Source organism: Canis lupus, chromosome 13 (genome assembly GCF_048164855.1).
Source record: "Canis lupus baileyi chromosome 13, mCanLup2.hap1, whole genome shotgun sequence".
Lineage (NCBI taxonomy): Eukaryota > Metazoa > Chordata > Mammalia > Carnivora > Canidae > Canis > Canis lupus.
This window is the reverse complement of record NC_132850.1, coordinates 19,483,153-19,509,278: the sequence shown is the minus strand read 5'-3', so window position 1 is coordinate 19,509,278 and position 26,126 is coordinate 19,483,153. Positions and strand designations below refer to the sequence as shown.

At 38.0% G+C, this 26,126-nt stretch overlaps 1 protein-coding gene across 31 annotated transcripts in view; it reads left to right on the top strand.

The window, feature by feature from the left end:
- Positions 1-22,680, top strand: part of HNRNPC (heterogeneous nuclear ribonucleoprotein C) — a 58,671-nt gene extending 35,991 nt beyond the window's left edge. For 17 of the 31 annotated variants that reach the window (XM_072772758.1, XM_072772744.1, XM_072772757.1 and 14 more), the window contains 5 exons: positions 584-631; positions 21,036-21,196; positions 21,693-21,806; positions 22,048-22,208; positions 22,308-22,680. In XM_072772758.1, the coding sequence (XP_072628859.1) occupies positions 584-631; positions 21,036-21,196; positions 21,693-21,806; positions 22,048-22,208; positions 22,308-22,391 (568 nt within the window). In that variant the 3' untranslated portion in view covers positions 22,392-22,680. The remainder of the gene's footprint in view (positions 1-583; positions 632-21,035; positions 21,197-21,692; positions 21,807-22,047; positions 22,209-22,307) is intronic. The other 14 variants (XM_072772766.1, XM_072772767.1, XM_072772754.1 and 11 more) reach the window with 2 other exon arrangements.
- Positions 22,681-26,126: the final 3,446 nt, after the last annotated feature.

Genomic DNA, 26,126 nt, shown 5'->3' with positions numbered 1-26,126 from the left:
ACTGCATTGTGTCCATCAGTGGGCATCTTCTCTATCTGTTTTCTGGATGTGGGGAGGGTTAACTGTAATATGTTTTATCTGTGTAAAAATGATGCTTTTTAATTTTATATTAATATGCCTCCTTTTCGCCCATTTCCCAGAGAATTATTAGAATTCCCTGAGATTTTTTTTACTCACTCTAAAGAGCAGTTTGGTATTTGTAACATAAAATGAAATCTTTTGAGAGAAATTGTTCTGTTTGTTAGAAGCTGGGAAATATGAAAAGGAAGGGGGGTAGCATAAGAATGTTTGGTTTACTGTTGTATTTTTCAATATTCTTATATTAGCTATTTCGTTGTATATTGAAATTATAACAGTTTTATGCCTAAATTTGCAAATTAGCTGCTGCATGTCCAGTGGCCTTTAAGATGATTGGAATTTTAGTGATTTATTGTTTGAATGATTGGGGATTATTCCATGCTAATTTCTTGATCTATTTGTTATGGTTGATTTTGCATGGTTTTTTGTTTTTGTTTTTCCCATCTGCTGTTGTGAATTTACATCAACAGCTCCAAATTAATCTTCTTCGGTATTTATTTTTCAGCTCCTCTTTTGATTTGGACTATGACTTTCAACGAGATTATTATGACAGGTATGTTAAAGGTGTTTTGTTTGTCTATTCTGGTAAAAAGCCATTTAGTAAGAACCATTTATTTTTCTATTTTGTGATGAATGTTCTTGTAGTAACGAACAACAAACAAATTGTCAAAGTCCCACCTTCATAAACAAAACGAAAAATATCTTCCTACAAATTGTCAGGTAGACTAGGGTTACGTTTCTGTTAATTTCAAAGAATCAGTTTATGTATGGGGCAATTGGGAATGTGTCCAATATTTTGTTTGAATTTGTATGACAACAAAAAGTAAGGACTACTTGATTTAACATATGAACAAGTAGGACTTAATTACCATTTCCAGATTCTCTTCATTAAATCACTGTCGCCTACTTGACACTTAACATTGCATTGTAGGGCTTTAGAGCAAAACTACTTTAAAAACGATCCCTAAGTCTCTGTTGAGCAAACCATCTAATCGAAAATAGGATACTGTAAGCATACATAAATGAGTTAACAATATAAATTGGCTGTAGGAGATAAGAGTTGAAGACTTATAGATTGGGGATAGTGGTTATGACCCAATTCTAAATGGTGATGACACAATGGTTGATTTTTGTATAGGTACCTTTTGAACAGCATTAGTATTTGTTGGAGAGACTTGATGTGTGGATGGGGGGATCGTTCGTTTATGGATGGTTAAGAATGATAGATTCAGACCTGATGATACAGGAATTAGTTATTAGGCAATGACATAATACACAAAAGATGTTAGTATCCTAGTGACATCTTTAAACTGGTAGTCTTTATGAATGTTAAGGAAATACTAGGTTTATTTGGTTTCCCGCTTTTTTAAATTATATGAAAGTATATATGGAGCATACTCCTACATTGGACTTGATCTAGTATGAATTGTTCTTTTGCTGTTTTTCATCTTAGATTTTTAGTTTTCTATCATTAGTATTTTTTTAATATATATAAGAATTTCAATTAGATCAATTTCTGCTTTGGAAATAAAAGTAATAGTTTTCTTGATTTGGGAATGTTTCTCAACAGAAAACTTCTGAAAAAAATAAAACTTTTGAACTGAGTTGATCAGTCATGCCAAGGGAGTTGGGTAATAGAATCAAGTCAGACAGTAAACACTGAATAAAGATCTGAACATGTACCTTTTTTGTATTTGAGATAAATGGACTACAGCAAGGTAGTCATTAATAGGTGAAAAAAGGGATCCCTGGGTGGCGCAGCGGTTTGGCGCCTGCCTTTGGCCCAGGGCGCGATCCTGGAGACCCGGGATCGAATCCCACGTCGGGCTCCTGGTGCATGGAGCCTGCTTCTCCCTCTGCCTGTGTCTCTGCCTCATTCTCTATCTCTCTCTGTGACTATCACAAATAAATAAAAATTAAAAAAAAAAATAGGTGAAAAAAGACTAGAAAAATAGTTTGGGCCTACATTGTTAAGGTCTTTGAATGCCATATGAAGGTTGTGTGATTTGAGTAATTCTTCATGCTTCAAAATAGTTACTTCATTTGTCCTTAGAGATTTCTTCAGACTTTTTTTTGTCTGAGCACATATTTTGAAAACTATGATTTTCATACTTTAAAAATATTAAAATACAAAACATTGAAAGCACAGATCTGAACATCTCTTTGCTACTGAAAATGTGATCATTGGGGGAGTGACTTGAATGAGTTGAAACCTCTACTCCGTTTATCTGAAACAGCTGCATTCTATACTCTGCTTAAAAAAAAAAAAAAAAAAAACCTGCCCAAGTATACCTATAGAGATTTTTGTACAGATGGTCTAGGTAGATTTTTAGGTTTGATATAGTTTTTTAAAGTTTCTGAAATTCTAATGTCAGAGTCAAATCATTGATGAGAAAGGATGAGGAAATAGTTTTATTTCTGATTCTTAACCTTATTTCTTTGTCCATGACTCCCTAATGAGAAAAATACTAATATATTTGTATTATGTATATGTAATATAAATAATCTGGGATGTATCATGGATTGTCACACAAACTCCTGTTTTAAATTAAGCATATAGAGAATTTAACATGTACAAATTCCCTTTTTCATGAGAATAGCCATTTAAAGTTTTAGTTGTCTTGTTGAGGCAGCAAAACTTTTGACCATCCCTATCATCATCCCACTAGAAGTTCAGAAAATATTTTTTTCGTGAGGACTTAGAAAGGGTTAATTAAAAAAGAGATGTAAACAGCAAGGAATAGTGAATAAAGAAATGTCTAAGTTTTCAGGAATACTTTCATATTTTTTTTTACCACTGCTATTTTATCCTAAAAGTTGGTGGCAATGCCACTAATGGCCTTACTCTTCAGTTTTTCAAGAGTCAAGAGCCTATTTACGTCTGATGTATTTATAGAGGGTCAGTGAAAAATGTCTTTGTCTTTCCATTCTAATCTCAGCCAATAGAAAAAGACTTTTGATGACTAATGGACCAACCAAGAAATAGCGGGCAAAGAGTAGATTCAAGTATAGTTCTGAGGTCTTTGATGGGAAAATGAACATTGTTTAGTCAAAAATAAAAATAGGAAAAATGCATTAGTTTTACTCAGAAGTCACTCTGAAGGTAATATAAGACTTTTGTTACTGTCTTAGTTACTAACATGGTAAACCTCAATCAACTATGTTGGGTTCATTTTCGAAATGGATAATTGGCTCTGAGAGGAAAAGAAAGCTCCAAGTCTCAGGGTTAAATCTGTATCCAGTTCCTTCAGATATCCTTAAGAATAGAAAATTCACTTAAATACTTCAAGATCGAAATTTGGCATTCCCTTAGATTTTTTTTTTCTTTCTTTCTTTCTTTTTTTTAAGATTTTATTTATTAGAGAGCTTGCCACAAGCAGGGGTGGACCGAAGGGGGAGAAACAAACTCCCTGCTGAGCATGGAACCTGGCATGGTGCTTGATAGCAGGGCCCCAAGATCATTACCTGAGCCAAAGTGAGACACTTAACTGCCTGAGCCACTCAGACACCCCTAGGTCATTTCTTTATTATCTAGCTTCCTGAGATTATGAGTTCTACTTTTCTTATGGTAGAGAGGCAGCTGATGCTTACTAATAGGAGTGGCTTTGAAAACTAAAGGAAACCTGAAACATAAGAAATTGTATTATAAATGCAGTGACCCCCAAATATTGTAACTATTTATAACTAATCAGTTGAAGAATTCCCAGTCTTTAGAGCATGAGGAATCATTCCTGTTTATTAAGATCTTGAGATTTCTTATGTACTAAATTTGCTAAAAATTATGCTTCTGAATTAGTATTTTATTAATCCTATTAAACACTGGCATATATTTTGTTGGCACATAACCAAAATGAAGGGAATTGTGGATATTCCACCAATTTTCCCAAAAAATCTAGTATCTATAGCATAACTCATTCTTCTGTGTGACAACAGTCTTACCAACTAATGCATAGTGAAATGAACAGTGGTTAGTTTTTGTTTTTTGGACATCCTTTTTAAAGTTTTTGTTTTATTTTTTCTGTTTTCTGGAACATGTCAATTTACATATATGTAAAAGAGAACAGTGTGGGGGTACGTGGGTAGCTCAGTCAGGTAAGCATCTGACTCATGATTTTGGCTTAGGTCATGATAATCAGGGTTGTGACATCAAGCCCTGCGTTGGGCTTCACGCTGGGCTTGGAGCTTGCTTAAGATTTTCTCTCTCCCTCTGCCCTTCCTCTAGTTTTCTTTAAAAACAAAAAAGAGACTAGTAGTGTACAGTAAAAGATAAAGACTGCTTTTTTTATAGACATAATCCCAGTACCATTTATACTTAATAACATTTCTTAATCTCATCCTTTTCCCACAGGTTTGGTTTTGTGGGTTTTATTTTTACATATTTATAGCAAGTTGTCTGCCACCTGTGTTTTTTTGACCTGCTGGATAGACTTGCAACTTGATTAGATTTCAGGTTCTTCCCCCCCCCCCCCCCAGGGATGAGGGAGTATGAGGATATGTGAGAAAGTAGACCAGAATACTTCATAAAGTCATTATGTACTTTAATCATCAGTAGCTTGACTTTGCACTGGAGTTTTGAGATGCATTGGGTGTTTATCTGTTTTGAAGATTTTATTTATTATTCATGAGAGAGAGAGAGAGAGAGGCAGAGACACAGGCAGAGGGAGGGAGAAGCAGGCTCGATGCAGGGAGCCCAATGTGTGACTCAGTCCCGTGACTCCAGGATCAGGCCCTCGGTTGAAGGTGGCGTTGAAGGTGGCGCTAAACTGCTGAGCCACCTGGGCTTGCCTGCATTGGGTGTTTCATAAGGAGAAACACTTAGTTATCAGGAAGAAGGTAATTAACGATGTTTTCTTAGGAGAATTAGAATAACTTGTGTTTTTGTTAGGAGATGAGTGGGCATTTGTGATTAAGCCCCAAGGGTTATAAATACTTTACCTTTAAAACTGGAGGGTAATCAAATATTAAGACTTAACAAGTTACTTATATTTTAGTATATGGTCTCCTGAAGAGACAACGGGATCAGGTTCTGTAGCTTTATGCTATAATCCGGCCTTGATTCTAATTTGGGGTGTGGATAGAAAAGTTAAAACTGTTACCTGCTGACATTAAAGATTACTGTAGTTTGTTTTTTTTAACTATTTATTTATTCATGAGAGACACAGAGAGAGAGAGAGAGAGAGGCAGAGACACAGGCCAAGGGAAAAGCAGGCTGTAATGCAGGGAGCCTGACATGGGACTCAATCCCGGGTCTCCAGGACCCCGCCGTGGGCTGAGGTCCTCGGTAAACCGTTGAGCCACCGGGGCTGCCCTTAAAGGATTCTTAATACATGTTTTTGCTGTTGATATGTATTATGGCATAACATACCTTCTATGCCTTTCTTCCAAAGTTAACTAAATGTGTTTGCTAATATCTTAGCATTATTACAATTAGATTTTAACATTTTAATGATGAAAAATTGAAATGATTATTACTAGGTTTTTTTCCGTAAATAATCTTTTTCATTGATTACCTGAATTAAGCTTGTCTTTTCTTTTTGTTCTTTTTTTTTTTTTTTTTTTGTTCTTTTTGTTCTTAAGGGCATTCTTAATTTTATAGCTGTTCAAAGTTTTGGGATGAATTTAATATAAATTGTGGATACATGTGGAATTACCATTTTAGATAGATGTATTTATCTGACAATCAGAGACACATTGCCAAATCTGTTTCAGATATGCTATAAACTGCCATACATATTTTGAATTACCCTAAGATTCATTAACCAAAATATTTTCTTTGGTAGGATACAGCCTCAAAAGTAGTTTTCTGTTTAAGGATGACTAGTCATGGGCATCTATGTATAAAACTATGGGAGTTGTATGAGTCACCCCTGTGTGCAAAACGTGGTTTTTTGATGTTGAAAGTTGTAAAATTTGTAAGCTTCTGCCAAAGAAATTGAAGGGAAAAAAGATGTACTAAGTAGTTAACATTGTAAATGTTGCAGTAGAGAGGTATAGGAATTTCTGAGGAGGACTGGTCTGAGCGTAATTTATTGTTTTATGAGTAAGATTATACTATTTAAAGGTTATGTGAAAGGGAGGTTTAGAGGGTTTGAGGTTTTGAATTTTGGCAAACTATTGTTGATAATTCTCTAAAAGCTCTGTTCTGGGGATCCCTGGGTGGCTCAGCGGTTTAGCGCCTCCTTTGGCCCAGGGTGCCATCCCAGAATCCTGGGATCAGGTCCCAAGTCAGGCTCCCTGCATGGAGCCTGCTTCTCCTCTCTGCCTGTGTATCTGCCTCTCCTCTCTCTGTGACTATCATGAATAAATAAATAATCTTTAAAAAGAATAAATAAAAGGTCTGTTCTAGGAAGGTGTCCTTGTAGACATGTGAGGATTTGAGGTGAAGTACAGTGGTGGAGGACTCTCCATTTGAAATGCAAGCCAAGTGAAAGACGCTAACCATGACATTAAACTAATAGTTAAGTGCTTATTTGTTCTAGGCGCAGAAAGCTTTAGGTTTTGGATTAATTAATTAGAGAAATAGTGGCTATAGATTGAAGCTGTGCCCTCCCCCCCGCCCCATATGTTACTGGGATTAGTGGTGCTGTCATCTTCCCTGCCTCCTTTTTTCCTGTTTTTCAAACATTCTTGAGTAGCACTGGACCTGGAGGAAAAGGTTTTGAAGAATTGGGTGGGACCGTCTCTTTCAAAAGGCATATGATTCAGAGTCCAAGAGAGTTTTTTTTAACTACTTGGAAAAGCTGAGGGAATCTTATTAGATGTCTTTTTTTTTTTTTTTTTTTAAGATTTTATTTATTTATTCATGAGAGACACAGAAAGAGAAAGAGGCAGAGGCAGAGGGAGAAGCAGGCTGCATGCAGGGATCCTGATGCAGGACTGGATCCTGGGACTCCAGGATCACGCCCTAGGCTGAAGGCAGACATTAAACCACTGAGCTACCCAGGCATCCCACTAGCTGTCATTTTAAGCATAAGGTGAAATTTTATATTTGCTTTGAAGCCTTCTGTTGGTTTTAGCTTTTGCATGGCACCTGATAGCTGCCAGGAGGATTTTAGTTGAAGGCATAGTTTAGTATAAATATACTTGGATTATTTTTTTTTTTTTATACTTGGATTATTAACTTAAATTTTGACAATATATTCATTTCACTTAGCTTTCATTTTCGGGTGTTTGCTTATTTTTATTGTGTACTGAACTGTTAAGTAGGTGGGAAATACTTTGCTGGTGAAGCATTTGACCATCCATCAGAGAATCTGCTATATGGCTCTGAATTTTTTTTTTTAATTTTATTTTATTTTTTATTTATTTATGATAGTCACACACAGAGAGAGAGAGACAGAGAGGCAGAGACACAGGCAGAGGGAGAAGCAGGCTCCATGCACCGGGAGCCCGACGCGGGATTCGATCCCGGGTCTCCAGGATCGTGCCCTGGGCCAAAGGCAGGCGCTAAACCGCTGCGCCACCCAGGGATCCCTATGGCTCTGAATTAAGTGGCATTCTCGTTATGACCTCTAATCCAGAGATGGCCTCTGGTGTTTTAGGTTCTACTTCATGGGAGCACCTGGGTGGCTCAGTCCTTGAGTCAGGTTGTGATCCCATGGTCCCAGGATCGAGTCTCACATCAGGCTCTCTGCAGGAAGCCTGCTTTTCCTTCTGCCTGTGTCTCTGCCTCTCTCATGAATGAATAAATAAAATCTTAAAAAAACAAAAAAGGTTTCTGCTTCATGATACTCTTAATTCAGCTAGATTTTGTCATTCTCCTTGATCTTAATTTTTCCTTTTTCTTTTTCTTTTTTTTTTAATTTAGCTTTATTTGGGCGTCTGTATGGTTCAGTCATTACATATCTGCCTTCAGCTCAGGTCCTGATCTCAGAATCCTGGGATTCAGTACCTGCCCAGTGAGAAGTAGTCTTCCTCTCCCTTCTACCCTTCCCCCTGCTTGTTGTTTTACCTTGCAAGCACTTTCTCAAATCTTTTTTGTTTTTTTTTTTTTTTAATTTTTATTTATTTATGATAGTCACAGAGAGAGAGGCAGAGACATAGGCAGAGAGAGAAGCAGGCTCCATGCACCGGGAGCCCGATGTGGGATTCGATCCCGGGTCTCCAGGATCGCGCCCTGGGCCAAAGGCAGGCGCTAAACCACTGCGCCACCCAGGGATCCCACTTTCTCAAATCTTTTAAGATAAAGTTTACCTCTTTTTTCTTTAAGATTTTATTTATTTGGGAAAAAGCACAGGCAGGGGTAACAGCAGGCAAAGAGAGAGGGAGAAGCAGGTTCCCCACTGAGCAGGGATCCCTGGACCCCCAGGATCATGTCTTTTATAACTGATTTCTTCCACTAAATACTTAATGGTACATCCATGTTGTACTATGTGTTAGCGCCATGTTCATTTTTTTTTTAAGTATTTTTTTTATTTGAGAGAGCATGAGCCAGGGAGGAGTTGAAGAGAGAGCAGCAGACTCCTTGCTAAGCAGGGAACTCAGTGTGGGAATCCATCCCAGAACCCTGTGATCATGACCTCAGTCAAAGGCAGGCATTTAACTGACTGAACCACCAGGCATCCCTTGTGCTTCGTTTTTTATTACTTAATTATATTCTATTATATGAAAGATACCGCTTTTGGTTTATCCATTAGTTGGTCGGTTATTGCAGATGTCATTCACATTTTGAATGATGCTACTATGCACATTTGTATACACATTTTTGCATAATCCTATGTTTTCATCTCCGAGAAATAGATATATATAAAGAATTTTTGGTTCTGACATTTCCGTGTTTAACCTCAAGAACTGCTATACTGTTTTTTTTGTTTTTTTTTTTAAGATTTTATTTATTTATTCATGAGAGACAGAGACAAGCAGAGGGAGAAGCAGCCTCCCTGCAAGGAGCCCAATGTGGGACTCGATCCTGGAACTTTAGGATGGCAGACGCCCAACCACTGAGCCACTCAGGTGTCCCTGCTATACTGTCTTTCAAAGCATTTGTAGCATTTTACATTCTTTTTTTTTTTTTAATTTATTTTTTATTTTATGATAGTCACACAGAGAGAGAGAGAGGCAGAGACATAGGCAGAGGCAGAAGCAGGCTCCATGCACCGGGAGCCCGATGTGGGATTCAATCCCGGGTCTCCAGGATCGCACCCTGGGCCAAAGGCAGGCGGCAAACAGCTGCGCCACCCAGGGATCCCAGCATTTTACATTCTTATCAGCCACATAGGACTTGTCTACTTTCTCCACATCCTTGGCGATACTTGTTTTATAATTATCTGCCTTTGTTATTTAACTATGCTAATTAAAGGTAAATAATGTTATCCCATTGTGGTTTTGGTTTGCATTTTCTTAAAAATTAGTAATGTGGAGTGGGCACCTAGCTGACTCAGTCCAAATAGTACCATCTTAGAGTGAGTTCAAGCCCCATGTTGGATGTAGAGATTACTGGGTGGGGGGGAAAAAAACCCCAAAACTAATGATGTTGAGTATGCATGTGCTTGTTGGATATTTATTTTTGGAGAAATGTATTCAGATCTTTTGCTTATTTTTTATATTGGTTTTTTTTTAGTGTAATGCTTTGTATATTGTAGATACAAGTCTCTGCATGCAGTATACTTTTGAGGTTTATTTCTGTTTCCAGTTTTTTTATAGTTTTACTATTGTCCCTTGTGATCACAGGACATGTGGTTAACTATCACTTTATAATTAAGGACATTTACTAGTTTATAAGGATTATGGTTTTGTTATAGACTGAAAAATCACACAATTCTAAGCTATCTGGAAATTACATGTAGGCAGTAAACACCTGTGGAAGCAACAAGCTAGAACAGTTAGTCTTAGAAATTTCTTCGGTGATAGAAATATTCTGTATCTATGTGGTTAGTGTTGTGGACATTAGTCATATATGGTTGTTCTGCACTTGAAATGTGGTTAATGTGACTGAGGAACTGAGATTTTATTTTTTATTTTTTTATTTTTTTTAATTTTTATTTATGATAGTCACAGAGAGAGAGAGAGAGAGGCAGAGACAGGCAGAGGGAGAAGCAGGCTCCATGCACCGGGAGCCCGACGTGGGATTCGATCCGGGTCTCCAGGATCACGCTCTGGGCCAAAGGCAGGCTCCAAACCACTGCGCCACCCAGGGATCCCGGAACTGAGATTTTAATATTTTTTTAAGATTTATTTATTCATGAGAGACACACATTGAGAGAGAGAAACGCAGAGACATAAAGGGAGAAGCAGGCTCCATGCAGGGAGCCCAATGCCAGACTCTGTCGTGGATCCCAGGATCCACACCCTGAGCTGAATGAAGGCAGATGCTCAACCACTGAGCCATCCAGGCGTCCCGAGATTTTTTTCTTATGTATTTATTTATTCACGAGAGACAGAGACACAGGCAGAGAGAGAAGCAGGGTTCATGCAGGGAGCCCGATGCGGGACTCAATCCCGGGACTCCAGGATCATGCCCTGGGCCGAAGGCAGGTGCTAAACCATTGAGCCACCCAGGGATCCCTGTCCTGAGATTTTTTTTTTTTTAATAATTTTATTTATTTTTTAAAAATTTTTATTTATTTATGATAGTCACACAGAGAGAGAGAGAGAGACAGAGAGGCAGAGACACAGAGGGAGAAGCAGGCTCCATGCACCGGGAGCCCGACGTGGGATTCGATCCAGGGTCTCCCGGATCGCGCCCTGGGCCAAAGGCAGGCGCCAAACCGCTGCGCCACCCAGGGATCCCCCTGTCCTGAGATTTTAATTTAAATAGCCACATATGGCTAATGATTATTCATTTGGACAGTGCAGGTCTATAATGCTGCAAAGTTGTTAAGTCTCACTGGGTCAAATGAACTTTGAGTATCCTTAGTATGAGGGTTGTAATGACTGGACTCCTCTCCAGGCAGGAAGTTGGAGGACTTAAACTGCAGTTTCAGCAGAAAGCTGACAAGGAGTATTGATGGAGTATGAAAGAAACTAATTTTTCAGGGAAATAAAGAGAAGGGGGCAGCCCCGGTGGCGCAGTGGTTTGGCGCCGCCTGTAGCCCGGGGTGTGATCCTGGAGATTCTGCATCGAGTCCCACGTCGGGCTCCTTGCGTGGAGCCTGCTTTTCCCTCTGCCTGTGTCTCTGCCTCTCTCTCTCTCTGTCTCTATGAATGAATGAATGAATGAATAAATAAATAAATAAATAAAATCTTTTTCAAAAAAAGAAAAGGAAATAATTTATTATTTTTTTAATTTTTATTTATTTATTTATGATAGTCACATACAGAGAGAGAGAGATCCCGAAAAGGAAATAATTTAGAAAGAAAGAAAGAAAGAGGGATCCCTGGGTGGCGCAGCGGTTTGGCGCCTGCCTTTGGCCCAGGGCGCGATCCTGGAGACCCGGGATCGAATCCCACGTCGGGCTCCCGGGGCATGGAGCCTGCTTCTCCCTCTGCCTGTGTCTCTGCCTCTCTCTCTCTCTCTGTATGTGACTATCATAAATAAATAAAAATTAAAAAAAAAAAAAAAAAGAAAGAGAAAGGAGGCATCTCTGTGGCTTAGCCAATTAAGCATCTGCCTTCAGCTCAGGTCATGATCTCAGGGTGCAGAGGTTAAGCCCCCACGTGAAGCTCCCTGCTCTGTGGGGGAGCCTGCTTCTCTCCCTCTACCTGCTGCTTCCCTTGTTTGTGCTCCTCCTCTCTTTGAAATAAATAGCGTCTTTAAGAAAAAAGAGATAATGTATTCTTTGTTTTGGGGTTTTTTAAAGATTTTGTTTATTCATGAGAGACCGAGAGAGAGAGAGAGAGAGAGAGAGAGAGAGAGAGAGGAGAGAGAGAGGAGAGAGAGAGGCAGAGACACAGGCAGAGGGAGAAGCAGGCTCCATGCAGGGAGCCTGATGCGGGACTCCATGCAGGGACTCAATTCACGGTCCCCAGAGTCTGACCCTGAGCCTTCATTTTGAGCCACCCAGGTGTCCTGAGAAGGTACTCTGATAAATTGGGTAAGGTGATACTTTGATTCTATCCTCTTAAGAGTTGTAATCTAAATAAAAAAGTCCACCAAGGGAAGTCTGCATGGCTCAGTGGTTGAGCATCTGCCCTTGGCTCAGGGTGTGATCCTGCGTCCTGGGTCCTGGGATGGAGTCCCACATTGGGCTCCCTATGGGCAGCCTCCTTCTTGCTCTGCCTGTGTCTCTGCTTCTCTCATGAATAAATAAAATCTTTTTTAAAAAATCCACTAAATAGACTTTGACTAATTCAGGCAGGTAAACTTTTTTCCCAGAACCTTTGTTACTTTACAATAATAAATGTGTTAACTGTGAGATTAGTGGAGTTTAGCAAGGAAAGCAGATTAATAGGGTACAAAATACATAATAACAGGAGAAACCAGTGGAAATTTCTGTGATTTCTTTAAAGAAAGTATGACATGATAATCTAGACACATCCTCTACAGGAATAAGATCTGATTTTTATTTTGTAATAGCTTCAAAAATGATGCAAGTTTGTGGTAGGTTATTCAACTCACTTTTGTTTGGTTTCCTTAGGGGGAAAAACCCCCATAGTTTTTATGAAGCTAGGGAAAAGAGCCAGTCAGTACTCCTAGCCTTCCAATTATAAAGATAGGTTTGGTTTCTTGATAGTTTGACTTGTGACAAGTTCTTTGCTAAAGGCCCCTTAGGAAAGGTACCAGGGGTGCTACACTAGTGGAAAATAAACGATGTCAGAAAAGATGTCTTGGTTGAACACATTGAAGGAAGTTAAGGTATCTTTAGCTTTTACTAAAATGATAATGGGAAGCCAGCCGTTAGAGACTTTTGAGCTGAGGCATGAGAAAATCTTACTTGTGTTTTAACAGAATTATTCTGAAAACAGATAATTAGTGGCTGATAGAATTACCTAGAGTAGCGGTCATTTGGGGAAGGATCCAGAGAGGTGGCAGCGGGAATGATGAGTAGTTGAATTTTAAAGTTTATCCAGACACATTTGCTTATAGATCACTGTGAAGGTTGAGAGAAAAGAATCAAATATCACCAAAATTTTGGCCTGGACAACTAGAAACTTGGAATTTGCAAAAATCTGTGTTAGGAGAACAACTTGGGAACTAGGTTGGGGAATGAATAGTCACAGATTGCCCTTTAGATGTATTTATTACACATTCACTTTGAGAGATTTTTTTTTTTTTTTCACTTTGAGAGATGTTAAATAGGCGATTGCTTATATGGAGACACAGTAATGTCTGCTTGTAGGTCTTAAAACCAAAATACTAGATGAATGGAGATAGAAAGTAGAGATCCCTGGTACACTGCAATTTTGAAAGACTGAGGAGATAGGAATCAGTTTGGGTAGATGAGAAGGCCATAAAGGATAAAAGCTGGAGAAAAACCAGAAGCATGAAATATCCCAGGTGTGTGAATGTGTATTAAAAGAGTAGAGGGGGCAGCCTGGGTGGCTCAGTGGTTTAGCGCCACCTTCAGCCCAGGGCCTGATCCTGGAGTCCTGGTGTCAAGTCCCATGGCAGGGTCCCTGCATGGAGCCTGCTTCTCCCTCTGCCTGTGTCTGCCTCTCTCTCTCTGTCTTTCATGAGTAAATAAATAAAATCTTTAAAAAAAAAAAAGAGTAGAGGGATAGGGATGCCTGGGTGGCTCAGGAGGTTGAGCGTCTGCCTTTGGTTTACAGCGTGATTCCGGGGTCCTGGGATTGAGTCCCACATCAGGCTCCCTGCATGGAGCCTGCTTCTCTCTCTGCCTGTTTCTCTGCTTCTCTCTGTCATTAATGAATAAATAAATATTTGAAAAATAAAAGATTAGAGGGATAAATATAAATGTTAAGTAAGAAAGATTTAGTGGCAGCCCAGGTGGCTCAGCATTTTAGCGCTGCCATCAGCCCAGGGTGTGGTTCTGGAGACCCAGCATCGAGTCCCTGCATGGAGCCTGCTTCTCTTTCTGCCTCTCTCTCTCTCTCTCTTTCTTTCTCTCTTTCTCTCTCTCATGAGTAAGTAGATAAAAATCTTTAAAAAAAAAAAAAATAGAATTAGAAGTGAGGATCATTGGTAACTTTGACCGAACAGTGTTCGTTTTGATGATGGTGGGGGCAGAAACTAACAAAGAAATTAAAGAATGGAAAGATAGAAGATAGGATTCTTTCCTATATACAGCAGAATTTACTCTTTGTACAGTTTCAACATACATCATAAAAACAAGGTGTAGAGGATCCCTGGGTGGCGCAGCGGTTTAGCGCCTGTCTTTGGCCCAGGGTGCGATCCTGGAGACCCGGGATCGAATCCCACGGCCGGCTACCGGTGCATGGAGCCTGCTTCTCCCTCTGCCTGTGTCTCTGCCCCTCTCTCTCTCTCTCTCTCTCTCTCTCTCTCTCTCTCCCCCCCTCCCCCCCTCCCCCCTCCCTCCCTCCCTCCCTCCCCCCCTCTCCGTGTGACTATCTATCATAAATAAATAAAAATTAAAAAAAAAACAACGTGTATCTGACAGTGTAACCAAGATTGAGATAGTTCCATACTTCTCAAAAAATTCACTATGATGTGATTTTCTAATCCTCTCTACCCTATCCCCTGGCAACCATAAAAGTGTGTTCTCAGACAGATCAAAAGAAATTTTATTGTAAGCAAATAAGTTTACTCTTCTGGCCTGGCTTGGTAAAATGAGAATATAGGAATGAGTGGGCTTACATGGTGTTAACATATGGTCCATAAACAATATTCATAATAAATACTGTTTTCTAGATTTGGCTTTATAATTAATAAAGATTAGACCACACTTGACAGTTTTTAAGACACTATCATTGGAAAAGATTCAAAGTGACGTTGGGGAGTATATGTGGTTTAACATTATGACAAATGAGAAAAGTTGTTATTCTTAGGAAATTTTGTGTATTAGATTGTCACCTGAATGTGAAGCTTGGTAAGCAGAAGTGAAGAGAGGGGTTCAAAAAAAATTTTTTTTCTAAACATAGTCTTGGAACCAGTTATATTTCTGAAAGAATTGATCAAAGCAACCCACATCTTATCACTCAGATTATTTTTTGTTTAGAAAATTTTCAGGTGAATTTTCAGGTTGTCTTTCTTGGAAACATCTGATTTTATGTTCAAATAGCTTCCCAAATGAATACATCAGGTCAAATCCTGTTTTTTCTTAATTTTAGATGCAGCTTTTTAAAAAAAATACATAAAATTGGATGCATTTAAAATGAGTGGGTACAGTTCATTTTTATCCCCTCTCTTGCAGAGTTGTAAATAAATCAGTCAGGCAGTTTTCAATTGTATGTATTAAAATTTCAAATGTATCTTTGAATTTGCAAAAATAACCCCTAAATTCTATAAACCGTTGTTTTTTTGAAAGAAGATTGTAGAACCATTTATTCATTGACAGCATTGGTTCTACATGTATAAGGGCTGTTAATTCCTTTTTGTAAGCAGAGATGCATGTGGTGTTCCAAGCTTTGATCATTGTTCTTTGGCCAGTTTTCTTAAACCCACAACGTTGGTAGGTAATTTTTGTCTTTTCTTTACTTAGAATTTTTTTTTCTTTAAAATTTAGTAGTTTGCATCCCACTATGTTTTGAATGATCCTTTATCCTTTATCCTTAAGATCTTTATCCTTAAGATGAACAGGGCTTGCTGTTTTTCATTGTCCTACAGATACTTTGGACCATTGGATAAAAACGTGGACTTAAGGAACATTAAGTGAACTAAGCAAACTTCATTGGTGATTGGCACTGTATCCATAAGTTGCATTAGCAAAACAAGTTTATGTTCGCAGTTATATTCAGTTTGGCTTCTCCCAAGAAGGCTCACCAAGGCAGCATGTTTGTGGAAAAATACCTGCAAATAAGGTTTAGAAGTTGTCTCTTATTTTAGAAATAAGCACAGAAATTGTAAAAATTTAGGTAGTTTGTTTATTTTTAAGCACAACAGCGAGCATTCTGGCAACATAAAAGTAGATTTTTTGGGATTCCTTTTTTAAAAGACATAGTTTCATATTTACGTTTAAATGTAAACCTGAAAAAAAATGTAAACCTGAGTTAAACATTACATAGATGTTTTAAAGCCGCCCCCCCCCCCCCCCCATTCTTCTATAAAGAAAGCAGTATCTGTATCCTACTCATAAGTCTTTGAGATTTAGGGCAGCTCAGTTGGCCTAGCAGTTTAGCACCTGCCTTTTGCCCATCGTGTGATCCTGGCACTGGGGATCGAGTCCCGTGTCGGGCTTTCTCCATGGAGCCTGCTTCTCCTCTGCCTGTGTCTGTCATAAATAAATGAATAAAATCTTTAAAAAATATAATCTGAGCGGTAACATAAAAATAAGTTTAGGTATAATACTTATCAAATAGATAATTCTGAAAACCTACTGTCAGATATTCTAGGACTCCCAAAATCTTAAAGACCACAGGGCCACCTGAGTGGCTTGGTCAGTTGAACATCTGACTCGTCATTTCAACTCAGGTCAGGATCTCAGCTTGTGAGCTCCGTGCTAGTAAGCAAGGAGAATGCACTTCTCTCTCCCTCTGCTCCTCGCCTGACTAATTCTCTAAAATAAATCATAAAATGAAAAAGTAAAAGCTGCATGACACAATTTATAGGTATGAGCAATCTAGTAAGATTACTTCCTCCTCGTACAATACTGACTTTTCAAAATTGAGTTTAAATAATTCAATCCCAAGGGTGCTGAGGTGGCTCAGTTAAACATCTGCCTTTGGCCCAGGTCATGATCCCAGGGTCCTGGGTTGGAGCCCCCAGGTCAGTTCCCTGCTCATCAGGAGCCTGCTTCTCAACTCTCCTCTCTGCCTATGCTCTATCTCATTTCATCTCTCTAATAAGTAAATAAAACATGCAACCCCATTCTAATTTTATTCAAGGATTAGGAAGTATATCTTCTATTATTTAAAATTTTATAATGGAATTTCAAGACGATGTTTCTCCCTGCTTATCTCTGATTTTCCTATAGTGATTGATTTTATAGAATACCATGTTGTTTGGACTTTAGGGTGGGCGGTGAGTGATAATCTTTGAAACTGCTAAAATTCTATAAATCTACCTATTCACAATAAAGTTAAAAATCACTGATGCAAGAACAAAACCAAATCTAGACAGAATGCTTACTTGTGATTTAAAAAAAATTTTTTTTTAAAGATTTTATTTGAGAGAGCAAGCAGGGGAGTGGCAGGCAGAGGGAAAGAAAGGGAGATGTGAACTCCATGATCAGCCGGGAGCCCAATGGTGGTGCTCAATCCCAGGACCTCAGGATCATGAATTTAATAGATTGAGCCAGTCAGGCACCCACTCCACCCCATTTTTTTTTTTCATTTTAAGTAAATTCTATGCCACACATTGGGTTATTTTCCACTATCTTTTAAAACTACTAAAACTTTCTTCACTAGACTATAGATAGTAGAAACCCCTCAAGAGTTTAAAATCCTGTCATTTGTTTTCATGTGGTAAAGGTAGCATGATACTACCTTAAATGTATAATTAAAGATTATGGTATAAACTTCCTTTTAACATGTGGAAAATACTTAAATAAAACCCAACATTTTTGTAAGTTCATTTTATGTAATTTTAAGTCCATATTTCTTTAAATCTCAAAGATTTTTTTTTTTAATTATTTTATTTATTCATGAGAGACACAGAGGCAGAGATACACAGGCAGAGGGAGAAGCAGGCTCCATGCAGGGAGCCCGACTCAGGACTCAATCCCTGGTTTCCAGGATCACACCATGGGCTGAAGGTGGCGCTGCCCAGATTATTTTTTGTTTAGAAAATTTTCAGGTGGATTTTCAGGTTGTCTTTCCTGGAAACGTCTGATTTTGTGTTAAAATAGCTTCCCAAATGAAGACATCAGGACAAATCCTATAGTTTTTAATCTAAAATTTTTAAGACCAGAGTAGGTATGGTACGTTAGATAAATTCAGGAGAATACAGACTCTTGAAAATATGTTCTAGTTGTTTCTATTTTGGTAACGATCAAAATTTAATAGCATGAATCAAGGTTTTTGAGATCCAAAGCTAGTCACTTAAGCTTCCCTTGTAAACCTACCTTTCTCATCTGTACATCCAACATTGGGCTTGAACTTAAAATCCCAAGATCAAGAGTCATGCTCTACTAAGTGAGCTAGCCTGACACCTCTGTAAACTTTAATTTTTAATAAATGACTTGAAATGCTTATGGTTTTGCTTAGCGATTAAGAGAGTTTGTCTTATCTGTTCAGATAATTAGCTAGCTAATGTGTGTCCAAAAGTGCTTTAATTTCTTTAAAATGGTATTATTTATTTGGGCAACACATAATGTCCAGATTTCTGATTAGGGTGCAGTTAAAATTAGAGTTACGTTCTTATTCCTTTGATAATAGTGAAGCTTTCATGAAGATTTTTTAATTACTTGGATTGTATTAGTCTTGATTAGCAGGGTTTTCTTGTGGTGGAAAATGGTTAATTTGTAGCTACTGCTTGAATCTGTGGTACTGAGCTTTGTATTTTCTATCTCTTTGACCTTGAGGGTTATTGAAGTGTAGGTATGATTTTCTCTTTATGTTTCCATAATCATGCACTTTGACATTTTACAAGGAAGGTCTACTTAAACTTCCTTAGAGGAATCTTTGTTTTTCAATAGTCCCATTTTTTGCTTAAGCAGGAATTAAGTTCATGGCACTAATAGCCCTTGAGCATTACCAGTTAATCTTCGAAAAATTTTTTTCTGAAAACTAGAGCATTTGACTTTCATTCGTATTTGTGAGACTATTACATATATTCAAAAGAAACTGCATCTTTTGCCTCATTTTCATTGTGGTAATTTTACCTACCACAGGTGAAATTGTATGGTTCAAAAGGAAATTCTAGTGCCATCAAGTATAGGAAATCTGGAATGACAAGATCATTGGTTTCCAGAGTGGTGCCAGGGAGTGGCTTGGTTGGGAAGGGGTAATTTAGATCTTTAAATCTGCCAAGATTGGGGAATGAGATGTTTCATATCCAGAGATAAAGATAAGTCACCTTCGTTTACCTCCAGAAATTGCTTTTAAAATATCATATTGCACAAAGGATAGTGGTTTCTGAGTTTTTCTATTTTACAGTTGTTGAATTATACTGTGGGAAATTATTGGGCCAAAAGAAGAAAAGCTTTATGTATGAAAGGGGTGATGATAATAAAATGTTACTATACTCAGTATCTTTTTTGTTTGTATTAATTCCCATAATCAACCAAAACTGATAATTTAATTACTCATTTATTTAAAATTTGTCTACTGAGAAGAAACCTTTATACAAGCACTAATACTAATACCTTCCTACTTTTTGAGTCCTACAGTCTCCTACTTCCTGGGGCTCAAATTTAAGTGTTCCTTTTCCTTAATAGAGCTTAAAACAAGAATCACGAGTGTTTTAGTAATTTTACCACATCGTTGATTCTTTAGTACTTGACAAAAACTGTGCTTCAAGAGAAAACATACTGCATGATCTTGGCTAAAAAGTGCTTAAGTGAAGATTTCACCCTCTTGTTTGGCCTGTGTAAGTGTGCTCTTTCTTAATCTAGGAAAATGTTCCTGTCATAGCTATTCCTAAGTATAGTATTAAAAAGAAATACTACTATGTTATAGTATGAAAACGTTTTAGATTAAATGGGGTTGAGAAGATAATTACAACTACCTGGAGGATTGGAGATTGAGAAATTCATAGGAGATTAGCCATTGACAAGATGTATTAAAGGGAGACTAGTCATATATATGAATTAGAAAATTTTAAGGCTTTTTCATGCATTACTTTTGCTCCTTAAAACTTACTATTGCAGAGCAGCAATTTATGGGTAGTTTGTATAGAACAATAACCTGGGGCTTGGAATTAAATTAGTTACTAAAAAAGTACGGAATTACGAGGTTCTTTTTTTTCCTAGTAGTATGTCGAAGTGTTTCTGTTGTACTTTGAATTTTCTCTTTACAAACATGAGAGTAAACTCCAAGTTTTCGCTTCACACAGTGAAGAAACCCAGTGTATGTTTTACTAAACATACTCACTAGGATACTTCTCCAGTGGAAGCAGCATTGAGTAACCAGTGGTTTTGTTTGTTTGTTTTGACAGAGAGCTGAGTGTGTGCTGGGTAGTGGATTTAGGCACTAGTGAATAGCAAACTTAACAGACAATATTCTCCATCTTGTTAGAATTGGAACTATAAGTGTATCCTCTGCTTGAATATACTTAGAATTGATCATGGCTTTTTATGTACAGCTAACTCGTGTGAATGGCTCTTTGTTTTATTTTACTATTATTTTTAAAGATTTTATTTATTCATGACGGGGGCGGGGCAGACAGACGGAGGGAGAATCAGGCTACACACATGGAGCCTTACGCGGGACTCAATCCCAAGACTCCAGGATCACACCTTGAGCCGAGGGCAGTCACTCAGCCGCTGAGCCACCCAGGCATCCCTGGCTCTTTGTTTTATGGGCCAAAACTGGTTAATATTGGCAGTTTTATGTGGCATTGAACATCACTGGTAGTAATGATTTATTATATTTTTCTGTGGATGAGATGATCAGGAACTTAGCTCACAATAAATACCACTGTTGCAGACTCTGAATTGCAATCCCTTTTTGTGAGTACTTTATTTGGGATATTTTCTCTTTTATTTATGAATTAATGTAGCATGTATATTAAAAGAGTAAGGTAAAATGTGTGCACGCTATTTATTGTAAAAAGTACAATACTTTATTAGTACTGCCGAAGTACTGAGGAACCTTTTATGTCCATCCCTTAAGGCCAACCATCATTGGGCGTGTGGGTGTGTGTGCGCGTGCGTTATTTTCTTGAACCAGCTGATGTATTTAAAACTGCAAAGAAGTAAGATTTATCCTGGCCTTTTGAGTGACATTAGCAAAAAGATACAAATTGAGAGATAATGAACATTTATTATTTTATAAGGTCATTTTTGGATCTTGCTGAGTAAATTTTAGTTGTGAAGGAATTCTGTTTTTCTTTTATCCAACAGGATGTACAGTTACCCAGCACGTGTACCCCCTCCTCCTCCAATTGCTCGCGCTGTGGTTCCCTCGAAACGTCAGCGTGTATCAGGAAACACCTCACGAAGGGGCAAAAGTGGCTTCAATTCTAAGAGTGGACAGCGAGGATCTTCTTCCAAGTCTGGAAAGTGTATGTATTATTGCAGCTTTGTGATTCTGCTATTTCTTAGGTGTTGAAATAGGGAAATTAATGCAGTTAGTTAATAACATTCAGGTTTTGTACAAATGGCCTAGTGTAATCAAAATAATGGAAGAGGAGAAGGTAGTAGTGATTAAGGGGCCAGTTATAATATTAGACTTTAGGAAGCTAGGCACTTGTAAATTTATGAAATGTATAAGTCAGTGAAACAGTACAAAAAATGCTTTCAAATATAATTGAGGTCTGTGGTGGGCCTACAGAAAAAAGTAAGAATACTGCTGCTAAGGGAGTAGCCACGTTAAATTTAGTTTTCAGCTACCGACTGAGAAAATGAGGAGCCCCATGACTGGGACAATATGGTCCTGGCTCCATTTCTCCCCAGCAGTCTCCTACTGGCTATTGACATATGGTTTAGTTGGAAATGTGTTTGGCTTCTGGTAGATTCTGCTAGAGTTGATTCTAATCTAGAGGTTTGTTTGTATTAAAGTGAAAGGAGATGACCTTCAAACCATTAAGAAGGAGTTGACCCAGATAAAACAAAAAGTGGATTCTCTACTGGAAAGCCTGGAAAAAATTGAGAAAGAACAGAGCAAACAAGGAGGTAAATGGTCTTGCCACTTGTTGGGTGTAAAGTTGGGTTAGTTACTAAGATAGTTGAAGGTATATGTTGGAATAGTGGGATATAAAGCAACTGAATATGAAACTTGGGGAATTTGAATTGGGAAGGGCATTTGTGCGGGAGGATTTAGATTTGTGCTGCAGTTCTGTGATCATTAGTGGGGATTGTCTACATCCTGTGGACATTACTTGCCCCTAGACAGACTTGTCCTTCTCATCCCCAGTAGAGATGAAGAATGATAAGTCAGAAGAGGAGCAGAGCAGCAGCTCCCTGAAGAAAGATGAGACTAATGTGAAGATGGAGTCTGAGGGGGGTGCAGATGACTCTGCTGAGGAGGGGGACCTACTGGATGATGATGATAATGAAGATCGGGGGGATGACCAGGTGAAAACCACGGGAAAGGAAAGAAAGAGGTGGTGGAGGGGGGAACAGGGACACATGGAGTGCCTCTAACTCCATCCTATTTGTGTCTGTTTCTCACAGCTGGAGTTGATCAAGGATGATGAAAAAGAGGCTGAGGAAGGAGAGGATGACAGAGACAGCGCCAATGGCGAGGATGACTCTTAAGCACATAGTGGGGTTTAGAAATCTTGTCCCATTATTTCTTTACCTAGGCGCTTGTCTAAGATCAAAATTTTCACCAGATCCTCTCCCCTAGTATCTTCTTCAGCACATGCTCACTGTTCTCCCCATCCTTATCCTTCCCATGTTCATTAATTCATATTGCCCTGCGCCTAGTCCCATTTTCACTTCCTTTGACGCTCCTAGTAGTTATGTTAAGTCTTACCCTGTAATTTTTGCTTTTAATTTTGATACCTCTTTATGACTTAACAATAAAAAGGATGTGTGGTTTTTACCAACTGTCTCCAAAATAATCTCTTGTTATGCAGGGAGTACAGTTTTTTCCATTCATACATGAGCTCAGTAGTTGCTTCCCTAACTGCAAAGGCAATCGCATTAGTTGAGTAGCACCTGAGAGCAGCTTTGAGTTAGAGGTATGTGTGTTATACCCCACATAAGAATGCTATGTGGGGCTGTTCAACACAAATGTAACAATGTATTTTTGTGAATGAGAGTTGGCATGTCAAATGCATCCTCTAGAAAAATAATTAGTGTAATAGTCTTAAGATTTGTTTTCTAAAGTTGATACTGTGGGTTATTTTTGTGAACAGCCTGATGTTTGGGACCCTTTTTTCTCAAATAAACAAGTCCTTATTAAACCAGGAATTTGGAGAAAAAAAAAAAACCCTGGTTTTTTATTTTTGTATTTTATAATTGTTTACTTCAAATTCTTTGTTTCGCAGCGGCCTCCACAAAAACCCTAGAATGTACTAGATATATTTTTCTTTGAATCATAGTCATTACTCATACCAACATACACTACTCAAATGATGTGTCATTGGGGTGGGTATTGCGTTAAGGAGACCGTAACTTGGATATAGAGTGGAGATTCTTGTGCAGAATGGCTTTTCTGTCCTAATGAAAAGGTTTGGCAACTACATTAAGCTTTTTCATTAATGTTTTGTGGTCCATTTGGCACTCTTCTTGACACTTTTTTGTTGTGTGCTAAATTGTTTTGTCCTTAAATAGAAGATGTTCAAACATGTCAAGATTTTTAGGAAAATTGAAACCACCGGAGAATGAAACCTGTTTTCTTTCTTTTATCATTTTAAGTACAATTTAGTGTCCCATTTACTTTCTGGGTTCTGAGTCTATACCTCCATGTTCTAAAAATGGGAAAGCCCTGTCATCCCTGTTCTTCTATAGTTTTTACCTTTCCCATGTGACTTGAGAACACTTATTTTAAATTACTTTAATCCATATAAATGATCTTTGTTCCCTTCCTCCATGTGATTACTTGCAGCGATTTTTAACCATGATGCTAATCAGCACCCAGACGTCTAAGGATAGATTTATTTAAAAAGCTTCTAGATTGTTATGCTTGCCTAGTTTTGAAAGGTCTCGTTTATTTGTTTTGTTTGTTTCCAGCAGAGCAGGACAAGAACTTGGTTAGTTTATAGACTATCAATCATCATTCACACAAAGCTTGGATTCCCCAGAAAGTTGCTGTTTCATAACATGCAGCAAAGGCATATATACCCAAACTATTATGAGCAGAAATACTGTCCTATTTATTAGGATCTCATAAATCATTTTTATGTAACAAGTGACAAAGCAGAATAGAAGGAAGAGGCTGAACTATAGACTACCCTACCCCTTGGACCTCCCATAGAAAGTGGGTTTTGTGGGTTAATTTGGTCAAAAATACTTTTCTATCTGCCTTATTTTCTGATCTTACATGATTCCATGTTACACAAACTCTCTTTCAGCATTAATCCCAAAAAGAAAAGAATGCCTAGAAAGAGCCTGAGGTTCTAAGATGTTAATGAAACCCATTTAAGGTTATTATTATGTTAGCTATTAGTACTTAAAAGCTACACGACCAGGTAGGCCAGGTATGAAGGTGTCCTTTATGATTTCTTATGAAACCAAGTATTGAAAGAAACTAGAAAGCTTACAAAAATGGTCCTATAGTCTTAGAACAAGTATATAAACATATACATAAGGTTATTGGTAAAATGCCAAGAGATCGTAGTTTGTCTTGATGGGGATGAGTCCTTTCACACTCTAGCTTTCAAGTTATTAGGAATTAAATTTCCTCATGAAACGAAGAAGAATACTATAGATTTGTATAGTCCTAGAAATTCAGGCTGCTAGGCCAAAACTATAGAAAAGTAAACATGCATTGAAATAGCATATAGTTCTGTATTTTGCAATCTGATCAAATGCAGATACTACAAGCTTTTTTTTTTTTTTAAAGCCATTGTCTTAACATTGATATAATGAAGGCCTATTGTCACTCTTAGATTATTAGCCCCAGGAAAGGAGATTGAAGTAGGCTCAAGAGAAATAGAGACAGAGTAAGCAGTGGGTTTAGTTGGCAGTGAAGGGTGAGGTTGAAAAGCTTGACAGTTTGGGTCAGCTAATTGTCAAGTTACCCAGAATTCCCTCTAAACAAGCTCAAAGACCAGGTCTTAAGCTATTCAGTGGAACTAAGATTTAAAAACCGTAAAATACAGTGATGTATTTTGTTGGGTACTTTAAAATTTAGAATGATGGTTTACCCATACACCAAGAAATGTAAGAAAATAGCCTGGACGTTTTTAGGAATATAGTTTCCAGCTAGGATTGGATGAAGAAAGTAGATGGCTTAAGGCCTTTGGAGCATTTCTGATGCTACATGATTTGTAATGGGGAAAAGTATATGGAGTTCCCTGGCAAAAAGTACTTTTCTAATTTGCTATTTCACCAGTGAAAGGAGCTAACTTAAAGCTATTGGATTGGAATGAATGTCAAATTCGGAATGTGTAGAGAGGTTCTCAATAGATTTCAGTTCAGATGTCACTCCAACCTCTAAAACCTGCAAGATTAGTAGTGATAGTACATATTTTTTAAAGCCTCTTGCAGAGGGAACTAGTTGTAACAGAATGGGAAAATGCAAACAAAGAACAACAGGATTATGGTAAATTGGAAGGGAATAACTGGAAGTCATGAGTATTGAGTATGTAATGGAAGGAAAGGAAGGGCTAGAACAAAAATAAGCTTCATTCCAGCTATACTGTAACTAAAATATCAGTAAAGGCATCTACTGATGACTTAGCAGTATGTTGATTCAGAAGAATAAGCTAGGAGAAGCAAAGCTCACATATAATATGCAAAGTAAAGAAACAACTGATAGGGACTGTGCACTTCACAAATACTGGTGGTTTTAGGTAACCTAGATGTGAAATGGTAGGGTGTGTTGTGAAGGTAATTGGGACATAGAAAATAGCTATATATTTAATGAGATCAGTTGAAAGCCCTATTCTGTTATGAGAGAATGTGGGTGACCTGTGACAGCACTGACTGACCATTCATGGACTATTTTATTTTTAGGAGAACCACAAGGCATCATCATTGATTGTGGCCTGGGAGAATGAAGGATTTAGCCATAGAAGTTGACCTTTTTATTTAATGTGAGGGAAATTCACCTGCACCACTGTCAAGTGGTGTTTGAGCTTCTGGTCCCTAGTTCAGGTCAGATTGACCAAGGAGATGCATTTCAGTTGAGTTTTACATGGATTAAAGACAAAGAGTACTGTGATAACTTGAAGCCAATTAATAATAGTAAGATATGACATGAGAGTACCCAGTAAATGAGCAACATATATGTATGTAACGGACTGGTAAGTAACTGTAAAGAACTTCACTTGCTTTATCAGTGTTACAGCTCATAGAGAGCATGTATTTATACTGTGGTGT